Below are 26,130 nucleotides of genomic sequence, written 5' to 3'. Positions count from 1 at the left end.
TTGCATTGGACTTGGTGAAGCCTTGTGAAATTGGTAAACACAACACACACACAATTTATCTACAGTGTAGCTTCTAATAACATTTTTTCTTAATGAACTCGGAAATCACCAAACTGTCACTTCTTATGCTTTACACCCGAGCCCTTCATTTATTGTACGTAACCAGGTAATTGCAATGAGTTTAGCCCTAAAAAAAATTACAACACTCAGGGTGACTACAACTGTTGACTGTTGGATATGGGGAGGCAAGCAATGATTATGATTAACAAAGATTTATTTTGGCTTGTTCAGTTTCACACAAAATTTGACAACTGGCTGCATGTTCTTCTTGCAGTACAAATTGCCAAATATTTTCCACAGAACCCTACCATCTAGTAGAGGTCAAGTGAACTAACATCTATAGCAAAGGCAAGTCCTAAAATGTCAAGTTACTCATATGCAGGAACAAGAATAGTGAAAAAATTTACTTAACGCAGATATATTACAAGAGTCTTAGAACTTTCTGGACAAGGATGTAGATCAAATCTGTAGTATAAAATATTAACTGCTTCTCTGACCTCTTTGCCAAAAGCAAAAGCCAATACACAAAACAACATTTGGAGTTATTTACCTGTGCCTGTTGGAATCTTGCTTCAATTTCACCAATCAACCATTCAAAGGCTTCAGATGACAGCCTTGAGTCATCGGATATGACCTTTGTGCAAAGTGTGGATCTGACTAGACACTGGAACAAAAGTGTTGCATTCTCGTTGGCTTGCTTGCTCAAGTGATCCTCTCCCGCCACAATGATGCACTTGCGAAGAAGTTCCTTTACACCTGCAAACAAAGGAACAATAATCAATTTTAGTATGTGTCAAAAATATGGTATGGTGAAATGCATATTTGTATCTATACACATGGCCATGAAAATAGGCAGCTGGGCAAAATTGCGCTGGTGCCACATATGGGAAAAACAAAGTGAGAGCAGGTCAAAAGTCGCTGGATCCCATACACTGTGTGGCAACATCAACCACGCTGCATGACTAGTTCGAGCTTCAGACCAACCTGTCTCCAGGGCACTTTTGTGTCATTCTTGACGGTCAGATTGTACCACATGGATCACAAAGACCGACTCTGAAATTTTCTACTCCTTTAAACCTTCGAGCACGCACAGTTGTGCTCCGATGTGGCAACAGCGCGAACTCTGCACCCGCCTAATTTCATGGCTGTGCGTTTAGTTACATTTTCAGAGCACCAAAATGTTTTATTTTCGCAAGACAAATGTCGCCACCTACTTCTGAAAAACAGCTTTGTGAATTTATAATATGTTATCAGAGTGAATTAACACTGGATTGCACCCCAATAGATCTCAGTTTCCCTGGCAACTGAAGAAAATTTGGCGTCCTTCAAGGGATGATTCCCTCACCCTTCCTCCATCCTCCCAAATCGTAGTCGTATTTGTGAACTTCATGAAGCATGTATAATGTTAAAAAAAAAATCAATACAGCTTACCTTGTATCACTCTGAGAGGACTCAGATCAGTAGGAGCTCTCTTGTTGATGTGGAAAATCTTCTGAACATTCCAAATCATTCTCTGAAGATTGCATGGCAATACAACACTGTTTTCTCCACTAGGGAAAATCTGCAAATAAAAAAAATAGACAAGTGTCTTTTATAAATTCCACAAACCAATGCGTTGCATTGCATTTTCAGACATGATTGTGTGTGTTTGTAGTTATTTATTGTAAATTAGGATGCATGACATCTTTGTTGATACTAATATCCTACTGATTTACAATCGCAAATGTCTTATTTTTCTTGTATGTACGTATTGCTTGCATGGCCTTTGTAGTTTAGAACTTCTTAGCAGCATTGAACACGATTTTTGATGTAATAGTGTGTTCTTCCAAAACATATAAAAAATTGTGTTCATGTGCTTGTAAGAACAGGGAAATAACTGCAAATGTTCCAGGAAAATAATAAATTGATTATTCATATCCTTATTAATGGTAACACAACTAAGCTTTCTTTCCATGACAGAAAAGAATAGTACATGTGCTGTCCAAGGCAATCTATATTTCAGGGAAGCAGAAGGAAAAAGTAACAACATGGTATTTCAAACCTCTATCAGGGTCTTCCTTAAAACTTGAAACCACACTAAAATTGTATATATGTTTTCAATGCACTAAAATTGTATATATGTTTTCAATGTCCAAACCTGGCAGGCAAGGAAGCGAGAAAAAAATTCTATGTTTTTGAACATTTTGAGCTCTAATTTCATTTCCGTGACTTATTTCAGGTATTCCACCTCACTCCAACTCATTATTAAACCTCTACTCCAAAGAGCCAGTGTAGAAGTTATACATTCATATATTATGAAAATAAGAAAAATGGCAGAATTTGATATTAATTATAGGCTACTTATAGATATCCCTGTACTATATTTTACTTAATCTCTGCCAAGTGTTAATGCCAAAGGAAGCCTTACCTGTCTCAGTGCTTCTCGGTCTTTAACCAACTGTTCCCACTCTTTCTCAAGTTCCGAAATGACTTCTCCACTACCCATCAATTCTCTCAGCACATCTTCTGTAAACACACGGCGAAGATACCTGAAACACACAAAAGAAAACAGTTATTCTATGGGCGAGAGTTAGAGGCACATATTTTTGGTAAATAAAAAGGCAAAATTTCGGTACAAAAACTGAGTCAATTTCGGGTTCAAAAGCGGTAAATAAAATAAAATATCGGTGTTATAGCGGTGAAAAAATGGATGAAAAGTGGTATATAAAAAGACATATTGGTTTTAAAATTGTGAAAATAATCCTAAATTTGATTTAAAAACTACACTTATTCCACAGAATTAACATTTCACTTCTAATAGCACATTTATGTAATCATCAGAGTATTAAGTTTATTTCTGTGTAAAGGAGTCCACTTTTGCTTCTCCAATATTAACAGCAGAATTAATCAATTTTCCGGGAATTGCATAACTCTCAGGATAATTCAGACCTCGGAAGGTGTCACGGCGGTGAATAAACCCTGAATTTCGTGTTTAAGAGTTAATTTCGCTTTTTGCAGTTCATTTCGCATTATTTCGTGACAAAATATGGTCACAAAATGCACCTCACACCTTTCAAAAACATGAAAAATTAACACTACAATGTGTTTTTTCAAATTTCGTTTTTTCGTCAAAAACGAAATATGCATGCCCCTAGCGAGAGTCTTTGATTAACTTACTATTTGCTGCAAAACATTTTACCCTTCCATGTACCCTATTTTTAATATCAAAAGGCCTTCTGATCTCTTACACTACCTGTAAATCAAATTAAATATTCAATTGGGAGATTGAATGGAAGAAGGTAGTCAATTCTCACTCATCCTTTCAGTATTTTAGTAATGTCTCTCAATGAGAATTATGTATTTTCCACTAAACTCTCAACAGTAAGCTTTATGTTGATATTAGTGGTATTGGTATCAAAGTATCAGGCCTAGTTTAATTTCTGGATTATACATTTCAGAGTTCTGGTACTTCCCAGGATACAGAAAAATGCCACATGACACCTTCATACTGAAAATTATGCAAAATGTGTGTACCAACTATGTGTGGCAAAAGTGAATTTTGTAGTAAAATGGTGGCTAACTTCGTACAATGGAATACTTCATGTACAAATATTGTGAAGAATATTTAATTCTTACAATGATCACTTATTTGTATTTTGTAAACATTGGTGAAGCTACACCAAGAGAAAATAAAAATATATATATCTAATAATTTACATACCTTTCATTTGTTGGATCAAACTTGAATCGTTTCTCAAAGAGCCTGTTCGATAGTTTGATGGTTGGCAAACTCTGGAATTCTACGGTCTCTCCACACAATCCATCCTCTCCATACCTAAGCTGGATGAGTTGTCCCACAGAATTCCTCACAGTGCCATCGTAATTTACCATTACAGATTCCATAGCCTTTATCAAACGTCTCTGAATATAACCTGTGTAAACAAATTTGCATAAAGTTACATTACAGTAAACAGTTTTTATGTTCTAAAATAAACAATTACCAACTTCTGCAATATACGTTGGCATATAACACCAAAGAATCACACATAAAGCATATCTCTCCTTCACTTGCTTTTAAACTCAACCACTTTAAGGTGATGAAACATCAGATTTTTATCAGGGTTGTGTTGTGTTTGTGTTCTGCAGTTTCTTCTCATGTTGCTACTCACAGATAGGTATGTCAAAAAACATGCTTTGTTCTCTGTGACTGCTCAATTTTATATTAAAATTACTTATTTACACACACACACACACACACACACAGTATCCAGGGTGTAGAAAATATGTCAAATCATCCTGATATATATTTCTTACTGTTAATGCAGAGAAATTCTCTAGCCTTGCGATTGGTTTCTCGCCTGTTACAGAAGTGCAGAATAAACAGTAGTGATGAAAAATAGGAAATTCTTTAATAATAAGTCAATACGCCCAATGTACAGACATTAAATACAATTTTAGTAATCGTTGTTGGCTCTAAAATATACACGAAGTTTACATGTATGATCCATATATGCATTGCCTATTTATGACCAATCCCCAGATAACTACAAATTGAGAAAATATACCTGGCATAAGATTGCCTATGTATGGATAACGGGACCTTTTAAGAAAAGTACTTACCTGTTTCTGCTGTTTTCACAGCTGTATCAATAAGACCTTCTCTTCCTCCCATAGCGTGAAAGAAGAACTCTGATGGTGTCAAACCGGCAAGGTATGAATTTTCCACAAATCCTCTAGATTCTGGACCATAATCATCTTTAATGAAATGTGGAAGGGTTCTCTTTCTGAACCCAAATGGGATTCGCTTTCCTTCAACGTTCTGTTGACCCACACAGGCAATAACCTAAATGGAAAAATAGTTACGCGTAAGATAATTGAGCTCATGCAGTAATGCTATGTGACAAAATATTCATACTACTTATATAAAAAGAGACGCCTGTCAACAAGTGAAGAAAAAACTGCTATTCTTGTATTTCACAATTGCCTTACTTAAAAACAATACATACCTGAGAAATGTTAATGTTGGAACCTTTAGAACCAGACACCACCATAGCCTTCAAGTTATTGTACTCTGTTAGAGATTTCTTGGCAGATCCTCCAGTTTTGTCTCTAGCATCGTTCAGAATACGGTTCACCTGGGAAGCAGATATAAATAATTTAATTACGAAAATAATTTCCATTTCAAGGTACAGAATGCACACATCACAAATCAAGCCTTTTACCAGTCATTATTTCAGTTATGATTTTTTTTCTTGATGCAAATGAGAAATATTAATTTAGTCAAATGTGAAAATTTTGGGGACATACCTGAAATACCTCACCTCAACTTCAACAAAATAAACTTTTAACAGTTCAATGAATATTATATTTTCTTCCCCCTTATTTACAAAAATAAATCTATACCTGGATAAAGATAACTGTACAAGTAAAGTAGTTAGTAAGAACAATGAAGCCAGTGGATTTTCAAATAATATTCCTTGTACTATGAGTGTACAAGCTATAAACCTAGGTCAGGAAAATATTCCTTCAAGTAAACAAACTATTATCATTATTAATATACTGAATTTCGAAAATAATACTGGCTGAACTTGCAACAAATTCTATAGTGATTTACTATCATTTACAACACAGGATCACAACTTGGCACATAAATTACTAAATTATCTCCTAAGGTAAATAAATCAATCATTTGAATATTGATTTGATTGTTTTATTTTATTTCACTTAGAGTTTTGTGCCTCTTGACTAATTTGCGAATATGGGAATGAGTGATAAAATTGATGAATGGACGTTCACGAACAACCAAGCCCGAGCGGGATTTGAACCCGGGATGTGCTAACCACTCAGCCACAGGGTCCGGCAATCATTTGAATATAAAAATGGCATAATTCATATCCAGTGTAGTCTGCTTTGAACATTTGGCACACTGATGCTACACTAAAATGGCCATTTCAGGAAATCTATATTACCTGATTCTCGAAAGTCTGCCTCAGTGTATTACCGGGTGTAGGCTCCAGTTCCATGTTGTGTGCCTTGTGGATAACTTCTATCACGTCTTCTTTCGCTTTCTTGATAGCTTTCTGGATCTCCATGTAGGTCTGGGGATCAGCAATGGTGTCTCCAATACCAATAGAGTGACCTATTGTCGTACAAATGATCAGGTATACCATCGTGTTTGCAATATTTTGGACAAAGGCTTGTAACCACTAAATATTAGCCAAACTGATGTGAAATTTTGCTGATACTAGTATGTATCAATATAAAATTAACTGAACAACGAACTGATTTAAATGTGGAATATTCCATGATGACCTGCATCAATGTATGTAACCAAGCAATTAAAACAGTTTTGCCTCAGAAAAACAAACTGTATATTTAGAAACTTTAACGTCAAAGATGTTAAAGAAATAACAGATCTGTAAAATTATCCACAATTTTACTAATAAACTGACATCCCAAACTGGCAGATACTGTCCCTTCCCTGGTGCACCATGAGTTTCACATTAACCCTTAGATGCCGAGGCTGATTTTCCAGGTATTTGCACTAATGCAGAGTGTGTTTTCAGCGGGAAATTTGAAATGGAATTTTATATTTCCGAGACTAAGAATGTTAGAGGTACAAATGACACCTCGTTTTGTTCAGTATACTTTGGGCTATAATCCTGATGGGAAAAAAAAATCCATAATCAGTTAGAAGGAGAACAAAAGGGAAAGTAACTTTTTTTTACATGAAATTTGAAATTCATCCGACCCCCACGCCAGGACGTGAATCTCTAAAAGGCACCTGCATAATGCCTGGTATGTTTGCCATTGATGTGGAAAGAATTACGCACTTATTTCTAAATGAAATTTTATATTTTATATTAGGGATGTGCAGATATGAAATTTTGGCCGATACCGATAAAGTACCGATCCGATATAAAATTAGAAATTGTTCTTGAAGAACCTGAAAGGTTCATTGACCTCCTTAATAAATGTGTGTTTCGAGGTGACTGCAGTCCTAAGAAGTTGAATATTTAGACACTTACTTTTTTAGAAAGTAGGGTATGGAGATTATCCATAAAAATTACAACAAAATAGCAGAATTTTGCACTAAATTATCAGATATTTATCGATATATCGGATCAGTAAAGTAATCTGTAATTTTACCATAAACCGATATGCCTATATCGGCCGATACCGATAAGAGTACCGATTAATCGGTCCCATCCCTATTTTATATTATATTTACTAATTATTAATTACATACCTCTAGACTCATGCAGAGCTCAAAACATGTATCTCCGATCATTATCCAAGTTACAGTATGTTAAAAATAAGGTAACATACTATGAGAAAAAGCTCCTTGTGACAATATGTCACGGTCCGTCCTTTAAGGGTTAAAGAAGATATATTTTACAAAAGATCTGTTAATAGCATGACTACAGCATAAGATTATTCTGGTAAAGATAAGGTAAAGTTTCCCTTGCATACAACACCATGCTATGAAGGCACATTTATGGGATGTGGGGTAAGGCCCCATTGATTTGAGGCTGGGTGAGCCCCACAGCCGCTTTATGCAGGGACAAGGCTCGAAAAATTTTGACCTTAGATCACGCACCATGGGAATTGAACCTGGGTCTCCCACATGGCAGTCAGATACCCTACTGACTAGACAACCTTGGCTCTTCATTCTGGTAAAGTTAATATTTTACCCTGGTAAGTTTCAATGCACTATCAATCACTTCTAATTGCAACGAGGAATTTAGTTTCCTTGATTTTTATATTATCTGTTATGTACTACATACCAGTGCGGCTCAAAGAATTTCAGTAGGTTACACAATTTGTAGAGTAACTGGCTATACAAACTGCTACTACTGCTGCTACCAAAATAAAACTTTTGCATTTAAAGAAACAATGATTACCTTCCAATAGAAGCCAATTGTTCACCACAGTCTGGATGTTGCCATAAAACCTGCCACACACTTCATGGCCTAATTCCAACATGCAGATATGCAGCAAGGAACCACCTGATGATCCCAAGGTCTTTTTACAGAGGATGCCCATAATTAGCTCTCCATGTTCAACCATAACCTGGAAGAAAAAGTAAGCGCTTGTATTGCGAACTGATGCCACCAGTACAATCCAGACACACTGAGTAATGCTAGAATGAATGGGCGCCACGAAATTTGATCGATTTTCGCATTTATTGTGAAGTTTCAATTAAGGGTAAGTCGAATCTCAGCATGGATTCTGAACCTAGGACAGACTTTGTTCACATGCACCAACCCACGTTGGAGCTCTGTTGACAACTCCATGCTGCCATAAAGGAAATCCACGTAATGACCATTTTTGGAAAGACTATTTCCAGGGATCCCTCCTCAGGGTAAAGTTTTACATATGGCCCGAAATTAGGGATGGGACGATATGAAATTTTGGCCGATACCGATAAAGTACCGATATAAAATTTACCGATACCGATAATCGATATTCTACCGATCCGATATAAAATTAGAAATGGTCCTTGAAGTACATGAAAGGTTCATTGACCTTCTTAAAAAATGTGTGTTTCAAAGTGACTGCAGTGCAAGAGAAATTGCATATTTAGACATTTACTTTTTAAAAAAGTAGGGCATGGAGATTATCCATAAAAATTAAAACAAAATGGCAGAATTTTGCACTAAACTATCAGATATTTATCGATATATCAGATCGGTAAAATAATCAGTAATTTTACTGATAAACCGATATGCCTATCTCGGCCGATACCGATAGAGTACAGATTAATCGATCCCATCCCTACCTGAAATCAATTTATGCTTCATGCAAAGAAAACTCGTACAAGCGGTCATCACAAGCTAAAACTTCGATTTTCCCTCCGGTTTTGCATTTGGTGCAGTTTCAAAATTGGTGATTTTGACATGTGAAAAGTCGCAATTTTGGCATTACTCCAGCATCGTCAAGGGGGCATCTGGGGAAAAATTCGTGGTTACAAAGCACTTTCACAGTAGGTGCTTATCAGTACCGGTATTTAAACTATTATTCATTTGCTTCATACCCATCCTTATTCTGGAATTCTATGGATCTGGTTGCAGGTGGTGTTCGAAGGAAAGAACCAACACATGTATGTACTTTTAATGTGTCTTTTTTTACTTATTAGTGAACAAACACGAGGGTATTCAAGTTTAATATAGTAAAGAAAACATCATATCTAACAAACTTTACATTGGCTGAAGATTAAAAGTGTGACAACAATCTATGAAATTTAAACTTGAATAGCCACGAGAAATAGTTTTTGGGCTCAGAGCTTGAAATAACTGGGACGTTGTGAAAAATGTTGCTTTTCTTGATCTGTCTGTACAAGAGTTACAGACTTTGTACCAACTGAACGGCCATATTAACTACTACTCAGTGGATGAAATCCACATCATATTGCAGATTAGATCAACTAACATACCTTTGTATCACCAGGAGAAATCCACTTGTAAGGTCCATCATCTTCTTCATCAGGATGTGTGGAATGAGTACGAATTACATTTACATTTCCAGGAATGATAAGTGAAAACAGTTGTTTTCCTGAAATAAGAAACAAAAAATACATTCAATACATCACAGGTGATTATGCTAATGATGTTCTATTATCACTAATAGTAAAAGTGGTAAATTTTAGCATCCTACATACAATTTTATTCAACAAGAAACAGAACAAGACTTCATTGTTGGCAAATATGAGCAATTTTTTTAATTTCTGATGTAACATTTTCTTTATTATCCAGGTTATCTCAGGTAGTGTTTTTAAAAAATCTACAGTAAACTTGGGCTAATTACACTTTCACATTATATTTTTATTAACCTACATCATTGAATCTGTTTGCAGCAGAATAGTAGTTAATACCTTTAATGACTAAACATGTGGTGAGAGGTTTTCTTTTTAGATGAATGTAAAGCTAATTTACCTGTCCACATAGGCTTGGGCTTAAGAATGGTTGGTTGAGGGATCTTCCCATTCCATATGGGCAGATGCATCAGAAGATTCATCATTTGTTCCTGTAAAACAAGTTATGTTAATAAACTCTTGTATTATTTAATATTTGTAACATTGATAAAATTGCTACTAACACTAATAATTAAGGCTGAGCCGATTCTGATGTATCAGTATCAGAAAGTATCAGCTGGATATTATTTAAAGATACCTGCTGATATTTTTCCGGTATTTTGTTCTTTCGCAGTCTAATTCTCCTGGAAGTTATGACCAAACTTTTCATTTAATGAACACCAATATTCTGTGAACAACTTAATGTGTGATTATATAACAGGTACTTTGACATTCCGATGTAATTCTTGAATATTTTGAAGCAAAACTGGTAAATTTATGCTTATAATTGGAGTTGAATATTCACCCACTAATTTTGAACAACTTGTAATTGTTGCAATATTCAAGCACCTGTAATAGTGGAAATCTGCAAAAGTATAGGCATTGGTGTGGGTACAACAGTTCAGCGCCTCAAATGATATTGTTTTGTTTTGGTAGCATGAAATCTTAGTTGTCCAACACATCATCTTGTCTAGGTACCGTATTAGATGATGATGACAGAAGAATAGTAAACATTACATTTTTTTAAAACATTACTATACTTTAACAAAAGTACAATTATAAAGTACCTTACACCAAAATATCTAAAAGCTTTTAATAGCATAGGATTCAAATTGTACTTAAAATTAATAATCACAATAATAATAAATCATAGAACCTCATTCTTCTACATTATATATTTATTTCTACTAGGGATGGGACCGATTAATCGGTACTCTATCGGTATCGGCCGATATAGGCATATCGGTAAAATTGCCGATTATTTTACCAATCCGATATATCGATAAATATTTTATAATTTAGTGCAAAATCCTGCCATTTTCTTGTAATTTTTATGGATAATCTCGATGCCCTACTTTCTAAAAAGTAATTGTCTAAATATTCAACTTCTTTTGCACTGTTGTCACCTCGAAACACACTTTCATTAAGGAGATCAATGAACATTTCAGGTTCTTCAAAGACCATTTCTAACTTTATATCGGATCGGTAGAATATCGGTTATCGGTATCGGTAAATTTTATATCGGTACTTTATCGGAATCGGCCAAAATTTCATATCGGCCCATCCCTAATTTCTACAAATAATTATCCTGATTTTTAAATTTATTCACCTCAGTCGCCTGTATATAACATAAACAAATCATACTTTATATGAGTTAATAAAATATACATTGAGTTTTGTAATTCAGTTTATATTTTTAATCAGAAATTGTATTTTGCATCACTTTTCTGCTACTCTCAGCTAATTGCCGCGATGAGAATGAAAATTAATTAGATTAATTTTGAACACTCGGAACGTTCACAATAAAGCCAGGACTCTAACCTGGGACTGTTGATGACAAGATCGTGAGGTCAGGACTGAAAGCACACTGTCATGGACGCAACTCAATCAGGAAAAATTAATGCCAATAAGTACTTGCACAAGTCCCAGAAACACTTTGGAAATAAATGAGTTTAATAATGTCCTAAATATGTGATTATTGATACCATAATAAAACTCCTTAAAAAGAAGAAAAATCTGCATCTTGCTCAAATGACTTACCTTTTCTAAAAAAACATCTCTTTTGGTCATCTTACGCACAGCTGTCAATGTGTCCTGCACAATACCCATGACAGGTTTGTTGGACTGTGGTGTAATGATCTGTCTTGGAGTCACATGAATATTCTCAACTTCTGCTCTCGTTTCCATAGACTGGGGAACGTGGAGGTTCATCTCGTCACCATCAAAATCAGCGTTGTAAGGTGATGTTACACTGGAAGGGAAAGACCATTTAAGATAACAATTGAAACATATCAACTACTGACTTGATCAGAAGGGTAATTTCTTGGATATGTTTGGAAAAAAAAATGTTTTTATCATCACTTATTGTAAATATCATCTCATAGGCCACCATTGCACTGGAGTAGGCAATACAGAATCATCCATTCTTAAAATTTCTTGACTTAAAGAACTGAAGCTGGTTACTTTGGTATTAATTTTAAAAATAATTTACTTTTTCTTACTGTACATCTGTATAGCAGATTAATAAATGTATTTACTAAATCTGAGCCAATACCAATGACAATATTCTAACCAATTCCCAGTAATACACCAATGTTGATATTTGGGCATCAGTATTAGTTCACAATGCACAAAACTAATTGGTCCAAAATACCGTAACAACTTTCTAAAATAGTTTTTCAGGTCAGTAGGACCAGTTTATAGCCTCCATAAAAACAATCTAAATGGGACAAAGTTCTTTTAAAAAAAAAAATTGTTCTTAATAAATAATTTAGGAGCAAACCTTAGATTCATCCTGAAAGTAGACCATGGTAGAACTTTCACACGATGACCCATCATAGACATTTTATGCAATGTAGGTTGCCGGTTGAAAATCACCAAATCCCCATCTCGAATGTGTCTTTCCACTTTGTATCCACACTGCAAGTGTAAGTCTGATGGTTTGGGATGAAATCTGAGATCAATACGCTCACCGTTATCTCGTACAATATACTTTGCACCTGGGTACTGTGAATTTCCTCTTCTGACAAGATCTTGCATCCTATCAAGGAGAAAGTACATTAACAATGTTAAGTGGGTAATACCTTAATGCACGTTACTGTAGACAGAAAAAGACTCATTATGTTCAAGAAAGAGCAAAACATTATTTTACAATTAAAAACTACTGAATTATTAATGATATGTAAGAAAAAAAAGAAAGAAAAAAAACAATTACTTCCATATATACGTAGAAGTGGTGCTTGCTTTAAATATATTTTTACTGATTGATTAATTTCAGTGGCCACTGCCACCATTCACTTGGAAACTTGTGAAAAAGTACCCTTTTCTGGGCATATACTTATGAACTGCAACTGTTTTCACTTTCTGCAAGATAAATTCCTGCCTTGTGAAGTAAACATGCTCAAGCACTAAAGGGGCTATACATGTTCATGTAAATTGTCAACTTTTTAAAATATTAGAAAAATCACTGGCAAACATATGGCTAAACTACAAAATTTACAGAATAATAAATACAAAGATATATCTAAAAAATGAAAGCCAACACATGCATGGAGTTCAAGGTCAGAGACACCTGAATGTCACATTTTGCCTGGTACACCTACACTGCAACAACACTAATGGATTACAGTGTTTCGCTTTGCTGTGAGACAGTCTCATGCAGCATAGGTGTAGTATATGGCTACTAATACAGGAGCATTGAATTTAAGAAAATGTTACAATTCCATGACTTATATGAGACTTGATTCTTAAATATTACTCAATACAAGAAATAATAATATTAGGGCTGAGCTGATACCGATACTTGTAAAATTTGGTTTTAAAATAATAAAGGCTAGTTATCAAGTCATACTTACTCATCCCATCACATTCCTTTAATGACATTAAATAACTCCTAAATTATTCATGATGGATGCGGTAAGCGTGGTTTAGAATTACTCACGTAAAATTTTGTATTTCCACGTTGCACAATTGAATGGATGTTTCAGATTAATTTCAGGGTACGGCATCATGTAATATTATAACACTTTGAAATGTCTTGTGACATATGGTAATTTTTTATGTCAACTTCTCTGTAGACCCAGACAATGCAAAAGAAAGGTTGTTTTTTTAAAAATATGGCAAGACTTTTAACGTGTTGCGTTATATTTCAATTGTAACATATCTGTCAAACACACATACATCTATGTAGGAAGTTTCAGCGAAAACATTGAACATTATATAAAATTAAAAACTGTCCAGTCACATTTTTCCCACCATCACAAGCTGCAATTTTCAAAACTCACAGTGCAAATACTGTTTCCACAAAGATCGTGAAAGAAAAAAAAATATGTAACTTATCCATCTACGTATTTTTTTCACTTTACTTACTTGTCAATATTGAATGGAGTGACAATTTCAGGGAATGTTAAGTTCTGTGCAACAGAACGAGGAACTCCTACTTGATCAATTCGCAAATTTGGATCTGGTGTGATTACAGTTCTTGCCGAGAAATCAACTCGCTTCCCCATAAGATTTCCTCGGATTCTTCCTTCTTTCCCTTTTAATCGTCCTTTAATTGCTTTGATAGGTTTACCTGATTTTTGCATTGCCCTGAAAGAATGAAAATAAAAAATCATACCATTGGAAAGCAATATAAAAAACTAAATAATATACACTATGGTTGGGGCAGATTCAAAGGTATTCAATGCATATCAGTTTGTACCGATTCAATATATCTATAACTAGCCTGTAATGAAGTTAAGGCACCTATGCATGCTGCCAAACCAAATTCACTGACTGTTCCAGGATTTTCAACGCATATTCAACTTTGTAATAAAAAATATGAATTCTCAAAATAATGTTAAAGTAAAATTTACAAATATAAAATGTGTTTAAATATCTCTAATACTGACAAGCAAAAAACATCCAATTTCCAGACATTTTTTATTGTCCTGTACAGAGTTAACGCTCTGAATGTTTTTACAACTTTTCCAGATAAGTGGGAACTGTTACTGCAATATTATCCCATTTCGTTATGATTTTTATGAATACGAAACTCATATTTCTTGGTTTTATAAAGAAAATGTTTAAACCTTGAGTTTCCCTTCAAAAAGCAAAAACCCATTCGAGACACCAGGTGAATACTTTGGTTACAAAAGCATTTATGTTCTATATGAAACATGGAATTTTATGTTGGATTGATAGAATACCTGTTATTGATATTGGCAAAAATTCAGCTACTGAAGATTTGACATGATGTAAGCTTCATTTAAGCAAGAATGCACAATTTAAAAATTGATTATGCTCACCTAGGCATTCCAGGCATATCATTATCAACCAAGGTTGCAACATGGAACTGAAGCATTTTTATGTTTTCTGCAATTACGTGGGCGGCAGCACCAGCTTGCTCATTCCTCGTAAGCTCATTGTTGGCCTTTATGATGTCTGCCATTTTGTGTGTCAAGTCATCCTGAAAAGATTTGTAAAATGCAATTAGCAAAGAAATCCTCACAACATAATATAATAGTTCAATCTAATGCATGGAAGCCATATTCAGTATTAAAATCAAAAGATCCATAGCACTTCTTAGTGTTCTGTAGTGACCACAGAACTTGACTAATAGAATGTCTAAGTAATTACCCCATAGCTGCTTGGAACTTGAATGGAGTTGGTTGATTATGAACAAAAGATGGTCAGAAGTATTGCTCCACTTAAAATGTAGTTTATATTACAGCAAGAAACACAAATTTGCAATATTAATGACAATGTTACCCAATACTCGATTTTTGGGCAATTTATGATAAACATGAAAAATCATGTAAAAGACAAATTTGCATTATTTTGCACTTAATATAAGTTGGAATTATTAATTTGTAGGTTTGTGATGTAGCATTATTTTTCTGTCACTTTTAGCTAACTGCAATGACGAGGATGAGTGAAAATAGGACAAAATTGATGAAGGAACACACCAGAACACAGAAACTTGGGTGGCAAGATTAAAAATTGGCACTTAACGTGCTCGTCCACCAAAGAAGCTTTTTCTACTTATTAACACAATGTTTTTATATTCTAAGAACTGTAGTGATCACAAAAAATTAAGGTCCAGAATTACGTTCAATGTATAAATAATGACAGTAAGAAATTGCTTTTTCACAGAGAAGCAATCTTCATATATAACACAATGCTATGCCAATTGGGTGGTTTTGGCCCTCAACAAAATATCTTCAAAACAGTAGTACCAAAGATAACATCAAATACCTGATTCCTTGCAGACCCATACATAATAACTGCTGGTCTGACTGGTAATGGTGGGACTGGTAAAACCGTTACTATCATCCAATCTGGTCGTGCGAATTTTGGGTCCATTCCAAGGATGAAACACTCTTCGTCTATAATGACAGCAAGACATTCCTGTTAATGTCATTGTATTCATTGTTCCTTTTTTAAAGTATCATAAAACAACATATACCAGAATACTTAGCACTGTTTAACAAATATTGTGTTCATATCTTCAAATCAAATCATGAGAAGGAAGAACATTTTGTAATGGAAGAGTGAAATTATTCTTGTTACATTAAAATATATTGTTACCAGAATGCAATTTTGTATCTACTTTATACAAATAAAAATAAAAACAGGGATGTAGCAAAGGTCTTACCTGAAATGTGTTTTAAAATTTCCCACACTCTTTCTGCACTTAAGTTGATCTTCTTTTCCTGTGAATCTTCATTGACATGTTTCCACTCGGCAGTCAGGTCCAACCCTATTCTCCTGATGCTCGGTTGGTAACGACCGCAGCCTCCATGACCAGATCGCTTTGGCTGAAAAGAGTTGCCAATTCAACACATACATTGCATTTGAGATCATATTATAGTGTGTGGAACCACTCGCATTTACTAATAAGATATCCACTTCAGATTAACAGACCTATGAAAATAATATATACCAAATCTAAAACCTGCTATGAAACATTTGGTCACTAGATGTGTGCGTAGCTTTAAAAAAATATTGCCGTCCATTCAGTTATTCAAACTGAATTTGAACTGCATTATTGCCACTTTCACAACTAGTCTGTTTTCGAATTAACTTATTGTTTGTTGAAACATTAATTCCTTGATATGGTCATTTATTTGCTTTTAAGTACACTTATCGGTCAGAGCAATGTGCTTTTCCCAGAAACCAAACCCAAGATCCCCTTGATTGCAAGTCACTATGTACCATCACAAGGTACAACTAAAATACCAGCTAACTGTAGACCAGACGAACTAGAACAAGTGTCTGCGCAAGTAGTGACGTGAGATGGCTCCACCAATGAACAGTGAGAGGAACGGGATTGTGTAATGGGCGACGGGAGTTACCCAATTTCCTCCTTCTCTGTAAGCGTTGCAAACTTTTGAAAAGGATAATACTGAACATACATGGCAAACTGATCGTATTTTTGTCTCCAGGTCCGTACGATTGGTTTACGAATTTCTTAGGGAAATATTAGGGATAAAACAGCAAGAGCAAATTCTGACAAGCCGTGCATTTAGCGTACATACTAAGGTGTAGACCGTATGTCCGTACATGCACTGTCAGGACCATACTGTTGGCAACGCTGCACTTTCACCACTGGATTTTCCTCCTCCTTCTCTGCTGATATGCATGGTCCTGCTCTACAGTTAAGCTGGAACAGGGTATAGGACCATGATAAAATTCAAGTATAATTCCCAGTTTTCAAGGCAAACTTTTCAAAAATGAAAGGGTACAAGCAGGTGTTTTCTCTATTTCAAACTTAGGCATTAGTGTCTTACCACCCACACACAAATACGTATATTAACAATATAAATAGTGTGTGCAATTCTAGTGTATCCAAAAATTCTAATTCAATTCAATCGAGCGGTATATGTATTTAATTTAAGGTGCGGAGTTTACATTTGCTATTTCACATACACAGACTAGAAATACATCTAAGAAGAAAAGTCACAAATGTTATGGGATATAGTAATCTACGAAAAATTGTTATTTGTATAAGAATTTCAAATTTACCTAATCAACTTCAAGATATTTTATCTTGTTCTGCAAAGGACACTACAAAGCAAACGCATTGAGATTTTTTGATTCCTTGATAAAAATGCTAAACTGTGAAAAACTCGCCTCAGTATGTACGTAAAAATTCACTGAAATTGGGATTTTTAAAAAGATGAAATTTTCATTGCCTATGGAGAAAAATTCAAGCAGAATTCACGCATAATTCCCGGTAAATAGGCACCCTGAATCAGGGAGGTACAGATGGACAGAAACAAAAAGTACAACTAATATACTACAGGGTGGCTACAAACAAGCAAAAATGAAATTCCCTGACTTTTCCAGGTTTTCCAGGACAAAATTTACATTTTTCCCTGACAATTACCAACTAAACTAAAGCGATGTTTTTGCAAATGGAAATAATAAACTCATACAGATCCAGGTATGGATTTGTCAAGTACCAATATTATCTTCTATGAAATTGACTTAATTTCTCTATTCTCTATGATTTGAATTCAAACTGCAAAATAGTGAATTTGGAAAATTATTACAATTCACAAGCTAGGGAAGGATTACGGAATTTTGTTGTACGCAGTAAGTTTAAAATAAAATACTTGATTATTTTTAAAGTTACGACTAAATGAGATAAGAGTGAAGAGTGAATGATTAAGAAATACAATTTATAATTTATCAGTCTCCTTATCCATTCTCGGTATTATATGTTGATATTTCCACTGAAGTTTGGAAGCCTCTGCTTGCAAGAACCATGAGTGTGGACTCAATTTTCAATGCATAAAGCTACTTCTCTCTTCTCTGTAAAGCAAACAACTTAACTCTTTCATATAAGTGAAACAATTGAATCGAAAAAAATAAAGTGTCATATTTCCTTACATTATCAATGGGATTTCTGCTTCAGTACAGTATATCCAAGTGAAGTACTGTGAAATTGACAACATGCAGTTATACCATTAATGCTGACGAAAAGGGTATGTGGGTATTAGAAATTTAACGCAAGGAATTTATAGAATTGCATTGTATAGGTACCTGATTTAGCTAACCACACATTAAAACACTAATAATAAAAGCTTCTGAAAGTTCATATACGAGGGGCATCCTGAAAAAAGCTCCAATGGTGCCTATATGCAGCACTAGTGGTCGGAGAGGGACACACACACATGCAGGCAGGAAGAAGTGGCATTTAGCTGTAAATGGTAATAGTCGTAATGCAGCCGTTTTAGGAAAGTTCTAGGTTAAAGATTGCAGCTCTCATACAGTCTCCCACAGACTGAGATGTAACCTACATTGCACGCTCGGAATTTGGCACAGAGCCACCAGCAATTGTGTGAGGTGTGCAGACCGGACGTCGTGAACGATAGTATGGTCAGACGATGTTGCAGACAATTCACGGAAGGCCAATCGAATGTGCACAACCCCATACAGCACAACACAGGGCCTTTGCATCACTTCAGGTGAGAGATCTTGGACCACTCCCTGTACAGCCCTGCCCTTTAATGTACCGACTTTCATCTCATGGTTTAACTGAAGAGGTTTCTGGCAGGGCAAGAATTTGACAGCTACACTGCGGTAGAGATAGTTCCAGTCTTTGTTTGTCAGACACATATACCATGGGCATACAAAATTTAGTGACATGCTACAACCTTGATCACGGCTGAAGGTGGCTAGTGATGTGATCAGCACCACACTCCTGGCTACCTTTATCCCTCAAAGTTTCCTCAAGGTACCAGCTTCATATTATGCTGGCGCCGGAGCAGTTTGAATATGTGGAAAACATCCCGGTTCTCCCCTGCAGGGGATCGACCCCGGGTCTCTCGCATATTAGTCAGATGCCCTAACGACTGAGCTCCATTATTACTCGCTTGACAAATGCCGATGGTGCACACTTAGCTTGGTAATTCAAAACATTTCTTCTGTGACAAATACGAAGATGTGGCCCCCATGTGACGGTAGATATGCACTCGATCTCCTGTTAGAACCCTACCACTTTGCTCTGTGATGCAAATGGTTTTGATAGAAGTTGAAAAAATTGTGGGAAATACATGATTTAATGTGTCTATCAGAATTATTCCATGTTCTATGTACATAAACATGGCCTAGAAAAGACAAGAATGTTGGATTTCATGGAATTTTTAATTTTTTTAGGACATTTCTTTTAAAAAAAATCGTTAAAAATGCCAACAATTCGCATTTTATGCCAAATTCGCATTATTTCGATATTTCGAAGGGGCGAAAAATGTGTCCTGACATCACTGCACATTCCTAAACATAACTTCGCAGCAATTACCATTTTTCACGGTTTTGGTGTTTGCGAAAAATCAATGTCCCTACTAATTGGAAATTACTTTCTGGCCACCCCTCATATAAATCAGTAGATGGAAAGTGAAAATTTAGCAGGGCTGGTAGAGAAAAGTCAATCCTTGAAGAAAGTGATTTGCTTTTATGACTGAATGAATCGAGTAAATATGATATTAAAATATTTATGTATTTATTATTAGTATTTTGTTTCATAATATTGGATATTACCCTTACCCTGTGGGAGATTAATGACCATCTCTCACGAGTTTAAACAGACAGGACAGAGAGTGGCGTTAATTTCAATGCAATACTAGTGTTACAGTAAATTTGAGGTTGGGAGCATGCTCGTCAATTTTTATAACGTTCACCAATGCAGTTTATGTTTCACTTTTTCCTGATAGTATACAATATATATCCCGTTTGGTTGAATTCTTCTTGATATCTAAGAATAGTGCAATGTCATTGTAAACGAATGTTAACTTGTGCAAAACCAGTAATACGTCAGGATGATGAAAGAAGACCTACATAAGCACTGCTACATTAAATAAGGTGAAGTGAGCCAGAAGAGTAATAAAATTCCAGCAGCATATTTGCAGTCCATGCAATTTCTGTCGCATGTTGTAGTGAGATACTTTGTCAGGTGGCGATATTCAACAAAAATCGTATGTATCAATGGAACCTATTTGTTTCCATGTTCCTTCAGTTTGCCCAACAAAATGCTTTACTACGTGACAAGTCCCCTTACTACTCCCATATGGACAAGAAAAAATGATAATTCAATGCATTTTGCACGTAATATTTAGAGGCTTAACCTTTACTCCCCCAATGATACCATATGTTATCAGAGTAAGGTCGTACTGGCCTGATGATACCATATGGTATAATGGTGCTGATTACGAAATGAAGGTGCTTTTTGGACATTCATACTCTTATGTTTGGGTGGAAACTCTGACACAGGTCTGGAGCAAGCCTGGGAAATTCATATTGATGACGAACCTCCCCCCTCTCAGCAACATATCCATGCCACATTTCCGAACAGAGTTTCACATTTTGGCTCATTATTCAATTTGTATGACACCCAGGAACATGAAATATGTTTCAATCTCTTTGGAAACGACCATTCTTTGAAGAGAATACTAAGGTTTGCGCCTTTTCTCTAAAATAGCGGGAGAAGAGGGGGCAAACCTCCGATTTTTATGTTTTTTTCATTGAAATTCGGTGGTCGTGCCCTCAAAACCCCCTTCCTCCGTTCGGCGATCTGAATTGTACACGGTTGCATGCTCTGATGTTTTATCTGTAAAACAAAACTTATCCGAAGAAGATTGCTCCCATAGTGCCCGAGTTATAACAATTTTCCTCCAAAAATGCAAATTACCTATTTTTCGTAAAAAAAAAAAAATCACATTTTGGCTTATTATTCAACTTGTATAGCAGTCAAGAACATGAAACATGTTTCATTCTCTTGAGAAATGTCCATTCCTTGAAAAGAATACTAAACTTCGCGCCTTCATCCCAAATAGCGGGAGAAGAGGGGGCAAACTCAAGATTTTTATAGTTTTTAATTAAAATTCGGGGGTAGCGCCCCCCAAACCCCCCCTTCCTAAGTTCGGCGTTCTGAATTGTACACGGTTGCATGCTATGATGTTTTAGCTGAAAACCAAAACTTATCTGAAGTAGATTGCTCCCATAGTGCCAGAGTTATAACAATTTTCTGAGCAATATGCAAATTATCTATTTTTAGTAAAAAAACAGTGTTTCACATTTTGGCTTATGGCACCCAAGAACATGAAACATGTTTCATTCTCTTTGGAAACGTCCATTCTTTGAAGAGAATACTAAGGTTTGCACCTTATACCCAAAATAGCGGGAGATTTTTGTTTTTTCTATTGAAATTCGGGGGTCGCGCCCCCCAAACCCCCCTTCCTCGGTTCGGCGTTCTGAATTGTACACGGTTGCATGCTATGATGTCTTAGCTGCAAAACAAAACTTATCTGAAGTAGATTGCTCCCATAGTACCTGAGTTATAACAATTTTCCTCCAAAAATGCAAATTACATATTTTTCATTTAAAAAAAAATCACATTTTGGCTTATTATTCAACTTGTATGGCACCCACGAACATGAAACATGTTTCATTCTCTTGATAAATGTCCATTCTTTGAAAAGAATACTAAAGTTTGCGCCTTCTCCCCAAAATAGTGGGAGAAGAGGGGGGCAAACTTCAGATTTTTTTTTCTATTGAAATTCAGGGGTCGAGCCCCCCAAACCCCCTTCCTCGGTTCTGAATTGTACACGGTTGCATGCGCTTATGTTTTAGCTGCAAAACAAAACTTATCCGAAGTAGATTGCTCCCATAGTGCCCGAGTTATAACAATTTTCTGTTCCCGTGCAGAGTTCCATAACGATATCTTTAAATAAAAAAAATTAAAAAAGTCAATGAAGACAAAATTCCCTGACATTTCCCTGACTTTTTTTGACACCTCAAATTCCCTGACTTTTCCCGGTTTTCCAGGTTTTCCAGGTCTGTCGCCACCCTGTACTATAACACTACTAAGTGTATCTACCTGACTGGATGGATCATCCGGATTGTCTTTCTGAATGTCTATTTCATCTCCACCTTCACAAATATTCTTTCCTTTGCATAAATCATAGACAAAGGCAAATCGCTTTCTGGGTTGACCTTTTGACTTCATAACAATTTCCTTGATTTTTGGGTTGCTCTGGAAAGAATTGAAAAAAAAATATAAGAATTACAAGTTTATGAACAGACTACATTGTATCCTGAAATGTACTTTACAAAGATCATGGGAAGAATATTAATATTACTTTTCAGTTTCAGAACTGGCACATTTATCTTAAAAGTCTCTCTTTAAATATATAGTTGTGCATGCTGAAACATTCATTTTTGCATAAAAGAAGGAAGATTGATTGAGTTGGTGTTTTAAGTTCACTTTGTGCACAGTAAGGCTAATCGGGACTGAACCTACATTTTAAAGTGGAATCCAAACCACTGTGTGCCTCCACCTGGAATCACACCTGTCACAAAGAAAAACTGATTTCTTATGCTTGTAATAACCGTAAACTACAGGAAAATAACTGATTTACAAATTAAAGAAAAAAAGCAGATATTAATCAAACTATACTTACAGGACTGACTAACATCTTAGAGCAATAAAAGCAGACGCATCGTAAAATCTTTATGGTCTTTGTGATAAAACCAATGTGGTAGACAGGTTTAGCTAATTCAATATGTCCAAAATGGCCTGGGCATTCAGTCATGTTACCTGTAAAATACAAATTTTTAAAAAATTGAGATTTTTAACCACTTAAAAACTGAAGTAACATTTCTACATTATAACAAATATTCAGTTTTTAGTTAGTGGCGTGTTGAAATATGTTTAGGGCCAACACACACTATTTATCTCATTCTGGGTTTGTTCTGGAAAAAATTAAAATATATTAAAAAATACATGTTTATGAATAGACAATTCAGAGATGCTTGAATGTTGTGAAGATCATTAATGCTAATTTGCAGTAATAGTCGTCTATGAAAATAATAGATGGTGCTAAGTGGAGAAAGGTAAAGTTTAAGCTGAAAATGCTGTATCAGTGCCCTATTGACAAATGCAAAAGTTGGACAGGTGAAAGTAGAAAAGAGGATTCAGACATATTACATCATTGTAAAAGTTTTTGAATGCATACAAAATTATGATTTCTATTACATACTACAGAAAAATACAGGGTGTATGAAAATGTTCACCTGGCAATTGGAGATTTTTTTAATCAATTCTAATATTTCGAGTTGGATTATGGAAATTTTCATTACTTTTTTTTTAAAAAAAAAAATGAGTAGTCTGCGTTTCTTAATGATTGTGCGATTTACTGTATCATGCGTATCATTAAATGAGAATAATAAACATGTGATTATAATATTTTGCACTGCTAGTCAAATTTTAAATTCTGTAGCAATATGGTGGAGATGGCCATATATTAGAATGTACTGCATAGTTATTCATGTTACTTGTCGAGACGTCTTTAGGAAGGCCACTTTGGTGAAAGAATTAATTACTTGTATTAATTAATGCTTGACGATCACATTTTGTAGCTTATCTGTAGGTTCATGGCTTTCATACAGTGGATTTGGAAAAACAAAGCTGGCTCCTGAATTACTCTTACAATGCTAACATCATTTCATTCTGACCAAATAGTCATGCTTCAGGGGGTGAAGGATGAAAAGCAAAAGGGCAGAATGATCAGTTAGTATACTATCAAGTGGGAACATGCCTAAAATGTTGAACATCGAAGCATTACACAATCATACAATCTGTTGCACCAGGATAATTGTACTATTCCTGCAAAGTGCATTTCTAGCTGTGCATGACTTCACTTCCATTCTGTCACTGACCTGGACATTTATAGGCCACTCATGTTTCAAGTAATTTGATGAGTAAGCTACTAGCCTACTTTGAGATTCACTCCTCAACATATTATGACCAATATCAAATAAGAGCATAAACCAGACATTCTAGAAAGTTAATACCACATTCGAGAAAAGCACAGACATATTTAACTCCATAATCAGTGATACACGTATCAGACAGTTCTTAGTTCCAGCCGATACACTGTCTCATCAATTTCAAGTTAAATAGTTTATATTAGTTACCTGCACATGTCTGACAACGAGACATCCTGTCCATAACTCCCTGTCGAGGATCCATAAGTCCCCCAAGTTTTGGCCTTCCACCTTCCATGGTTTCAGGAAAGCGGATGCCTCCTTCAGAGACAGACATCCGACGCTGGAATGAGAGAATATCCTGCTGTCAGATTTCATTTTTTTTTATTACATCCCCTACTCATTAAAATTTAGGTCTATTTCTGAGCATGGCATAAAAAAGCAAAATTTGTCAGGGCTGTACTGTCAACTTTGCCACTTTCAAACATTAAAATTATTCTAAGTGTGATGAACAACAAACTATGAGTCAACATTGACATATGTCAGGAAAAACAATATTTTCACGTTTCAGAATAAATTTTCAACATCACAACCACCTCAGCACACTGAAATGAAGTATGAATTTGTAAAAGTGGCACAATCTATGAAAATATCATTCCTAATATAGACATTGGAAGGAGTTCCTGCCCTCTTTAAACCAACGGCCTCTCCAGCCTATTGCATATTTTTTTTTTGTTGCTTGATGTTTAGTCACTTTTGAATCTCATATCCCTGTAACCATCCTGACCTTTGGAGAACCCAAACAGCAACATATTTTCATTGCAAATGTTTAGGATTTTTTTTATCAATACAAGAAACGATTGTGAAAGTTCGTTTGGGTACTTGTTTACTATCCGTCGGACAGATTTCTTCATTTCTACAGAAGTAACTACTTACCGTAATAAGTTCCTGTAGTATTGTCTAACATCGGGAAGGTGTTTTGTGTGAAATTCAGTTAAGTTTTCCGTATCCTGGGAACGGATTTCTTCAAATTTAAAAGTTTGAGCCTCATTTGGGGGCAGGTGATTCCGGCCAATTTCTAACATGCCTTTAACAGGAAGTCTATAGAAAAGCCGGGGAGCCGGAGCCACATTAGCGATTGGGGGCGGTAGGTCACCTACCCCAGGGACGGAGCCCGGAATCTGAGAAATTTGAGTCAAATATTTGAAACGAATTTTTTTTTGTTTAAATTTCGCACCGATTCTGAGATGGATACCCCCAAAAAACATTCACGGAATGTTTCGCGAAGCAGATAGGTAAGTACGAATGTCAAAATTTGACGAAACTCAGAAGTTATAGGTGTCCGATAGTAAACTTTTACCTTAGTTTGAAACTTGGAGCACAATTAAAACCTCACAAAGTATTATTTACTGGAGAAATTATGATTTTAAAAGAAGCTTTACACGTGCATTTCTGCTTCTTGGGAAAAGACAATCTTGGTTTACGGTCATTTCAGACAAAGAGTACTGGTGGGTTTTCAAGTGAGCCTCAAAGAGGTTTCAGTTTTTGAGAAAAGATACTACATGATTAGGAGTTGGAAGCATCCAGTGGTTTCCTTTCATGATAAGAGCCCTACCTGGCCCACCTAATAGTAAAATAATGGGGAGCCACTGACCCACTGTACCCCCTTGTTTTTTTATCAACAGATTTTGATGTTCCCCTAAATTGGTTCAGCGCACACAAACAATGGATATATTTGATCGTAAAGCATGGCCCACGTAAGTGAA

The 26,130-nt window shown here is 35.5% G+C and overlaps 1 protein-coding gene across 1 annotated transcript in view; it reads right to left on the bottom strand.

The window, feature by feature from the left end:
• The window catches only part of Polr2A (RNA polymerase II subunit RpII215), a 43,005-nt gene that overhangs the window by 14,402 nt on the left and 2,473 nt on the right, over positions 1-26,130 (bottom strand). Inside the window, exons 2-20 of the mRNA XM_083115512.1 lie at positions 24,575-24,707; positions 23,059-23,195; positions 22,476-22,631; positions 16,251-16,413; positions 15,851-15,981; positions 14,902-15,062; positions 13,982-14,203; positions 12,396-12,653; positions 11,654-11,864; positions 9,975-10,065; positions 9,476-9,594; positions 7,944-8,112; positions 6,009-6,178; positions 5,046-5,174; positions 4,660-4,882; positions 3,761-3,971; positions 2,468-2,588; positions 1,492-1,621; positions 611-816 (exon numbers count right to left, since the gene is read on the bottom strand). Coding sequence (XP_082971638.1) covers positions 611-816; positions 1,492-1,621; positions 2,468-2,588; positions 3,761-3,971; positions 4,660-4,882; positions 5,046-5,174; positions 6,009-6,178; positions 7,944-8,112; positions 9,476-9,594; positions 9,975-10,065; positions 11,654-11,864; positions 12,396-12,653; positions 13,982-14,203; positions 14,902-15,062; positions 15,851-15,981; positions 16,251-16,413; positions 22,476-22,631; positions 23,059-23,195; positions 24,575-24,707 — 3,141 coding nt within the window. The remainder of the gene's footprint in view (positions 1-610; positions 817-1,491; positions 1,622-2,467; positions 2,589-3,760; positions 3,972-4,659; positions 4,883-5,045; positions 5,175-6,008; positions 6,179-7,943; positions 8,113-9,475; positions 9,595-9,974; positions 10,066-11,653; positions 11,865-12,395; positions 12,654-13,981; positions 14,204-14,901; positions 15,063-15,850; positions 15,982-16,250; positions 16,414-22,475; positions 22,632-23,058; positions 23,196-24,574; positions 24,708-26,130) is intronic.

This window comes from Lepisma saccharinum, chromosome 30 (genome assembly GCF_977018435.1).
Source record: "Lepisma saccharinum chromosome 30, izLepSacc3.1, whole genome shotgun sequence".
Classification (NCBI taxonomy): Eukaryota; Metazoa; Arthropoda; class Insecta; order Zygentoma; family Lepismatidae; genus Lepisma; species Lepisma saccharinum.
Note: the sequence above shows the minus strand (reverse complement) of the source record. Positions and strands in the feature narration are given on the sequence as shown.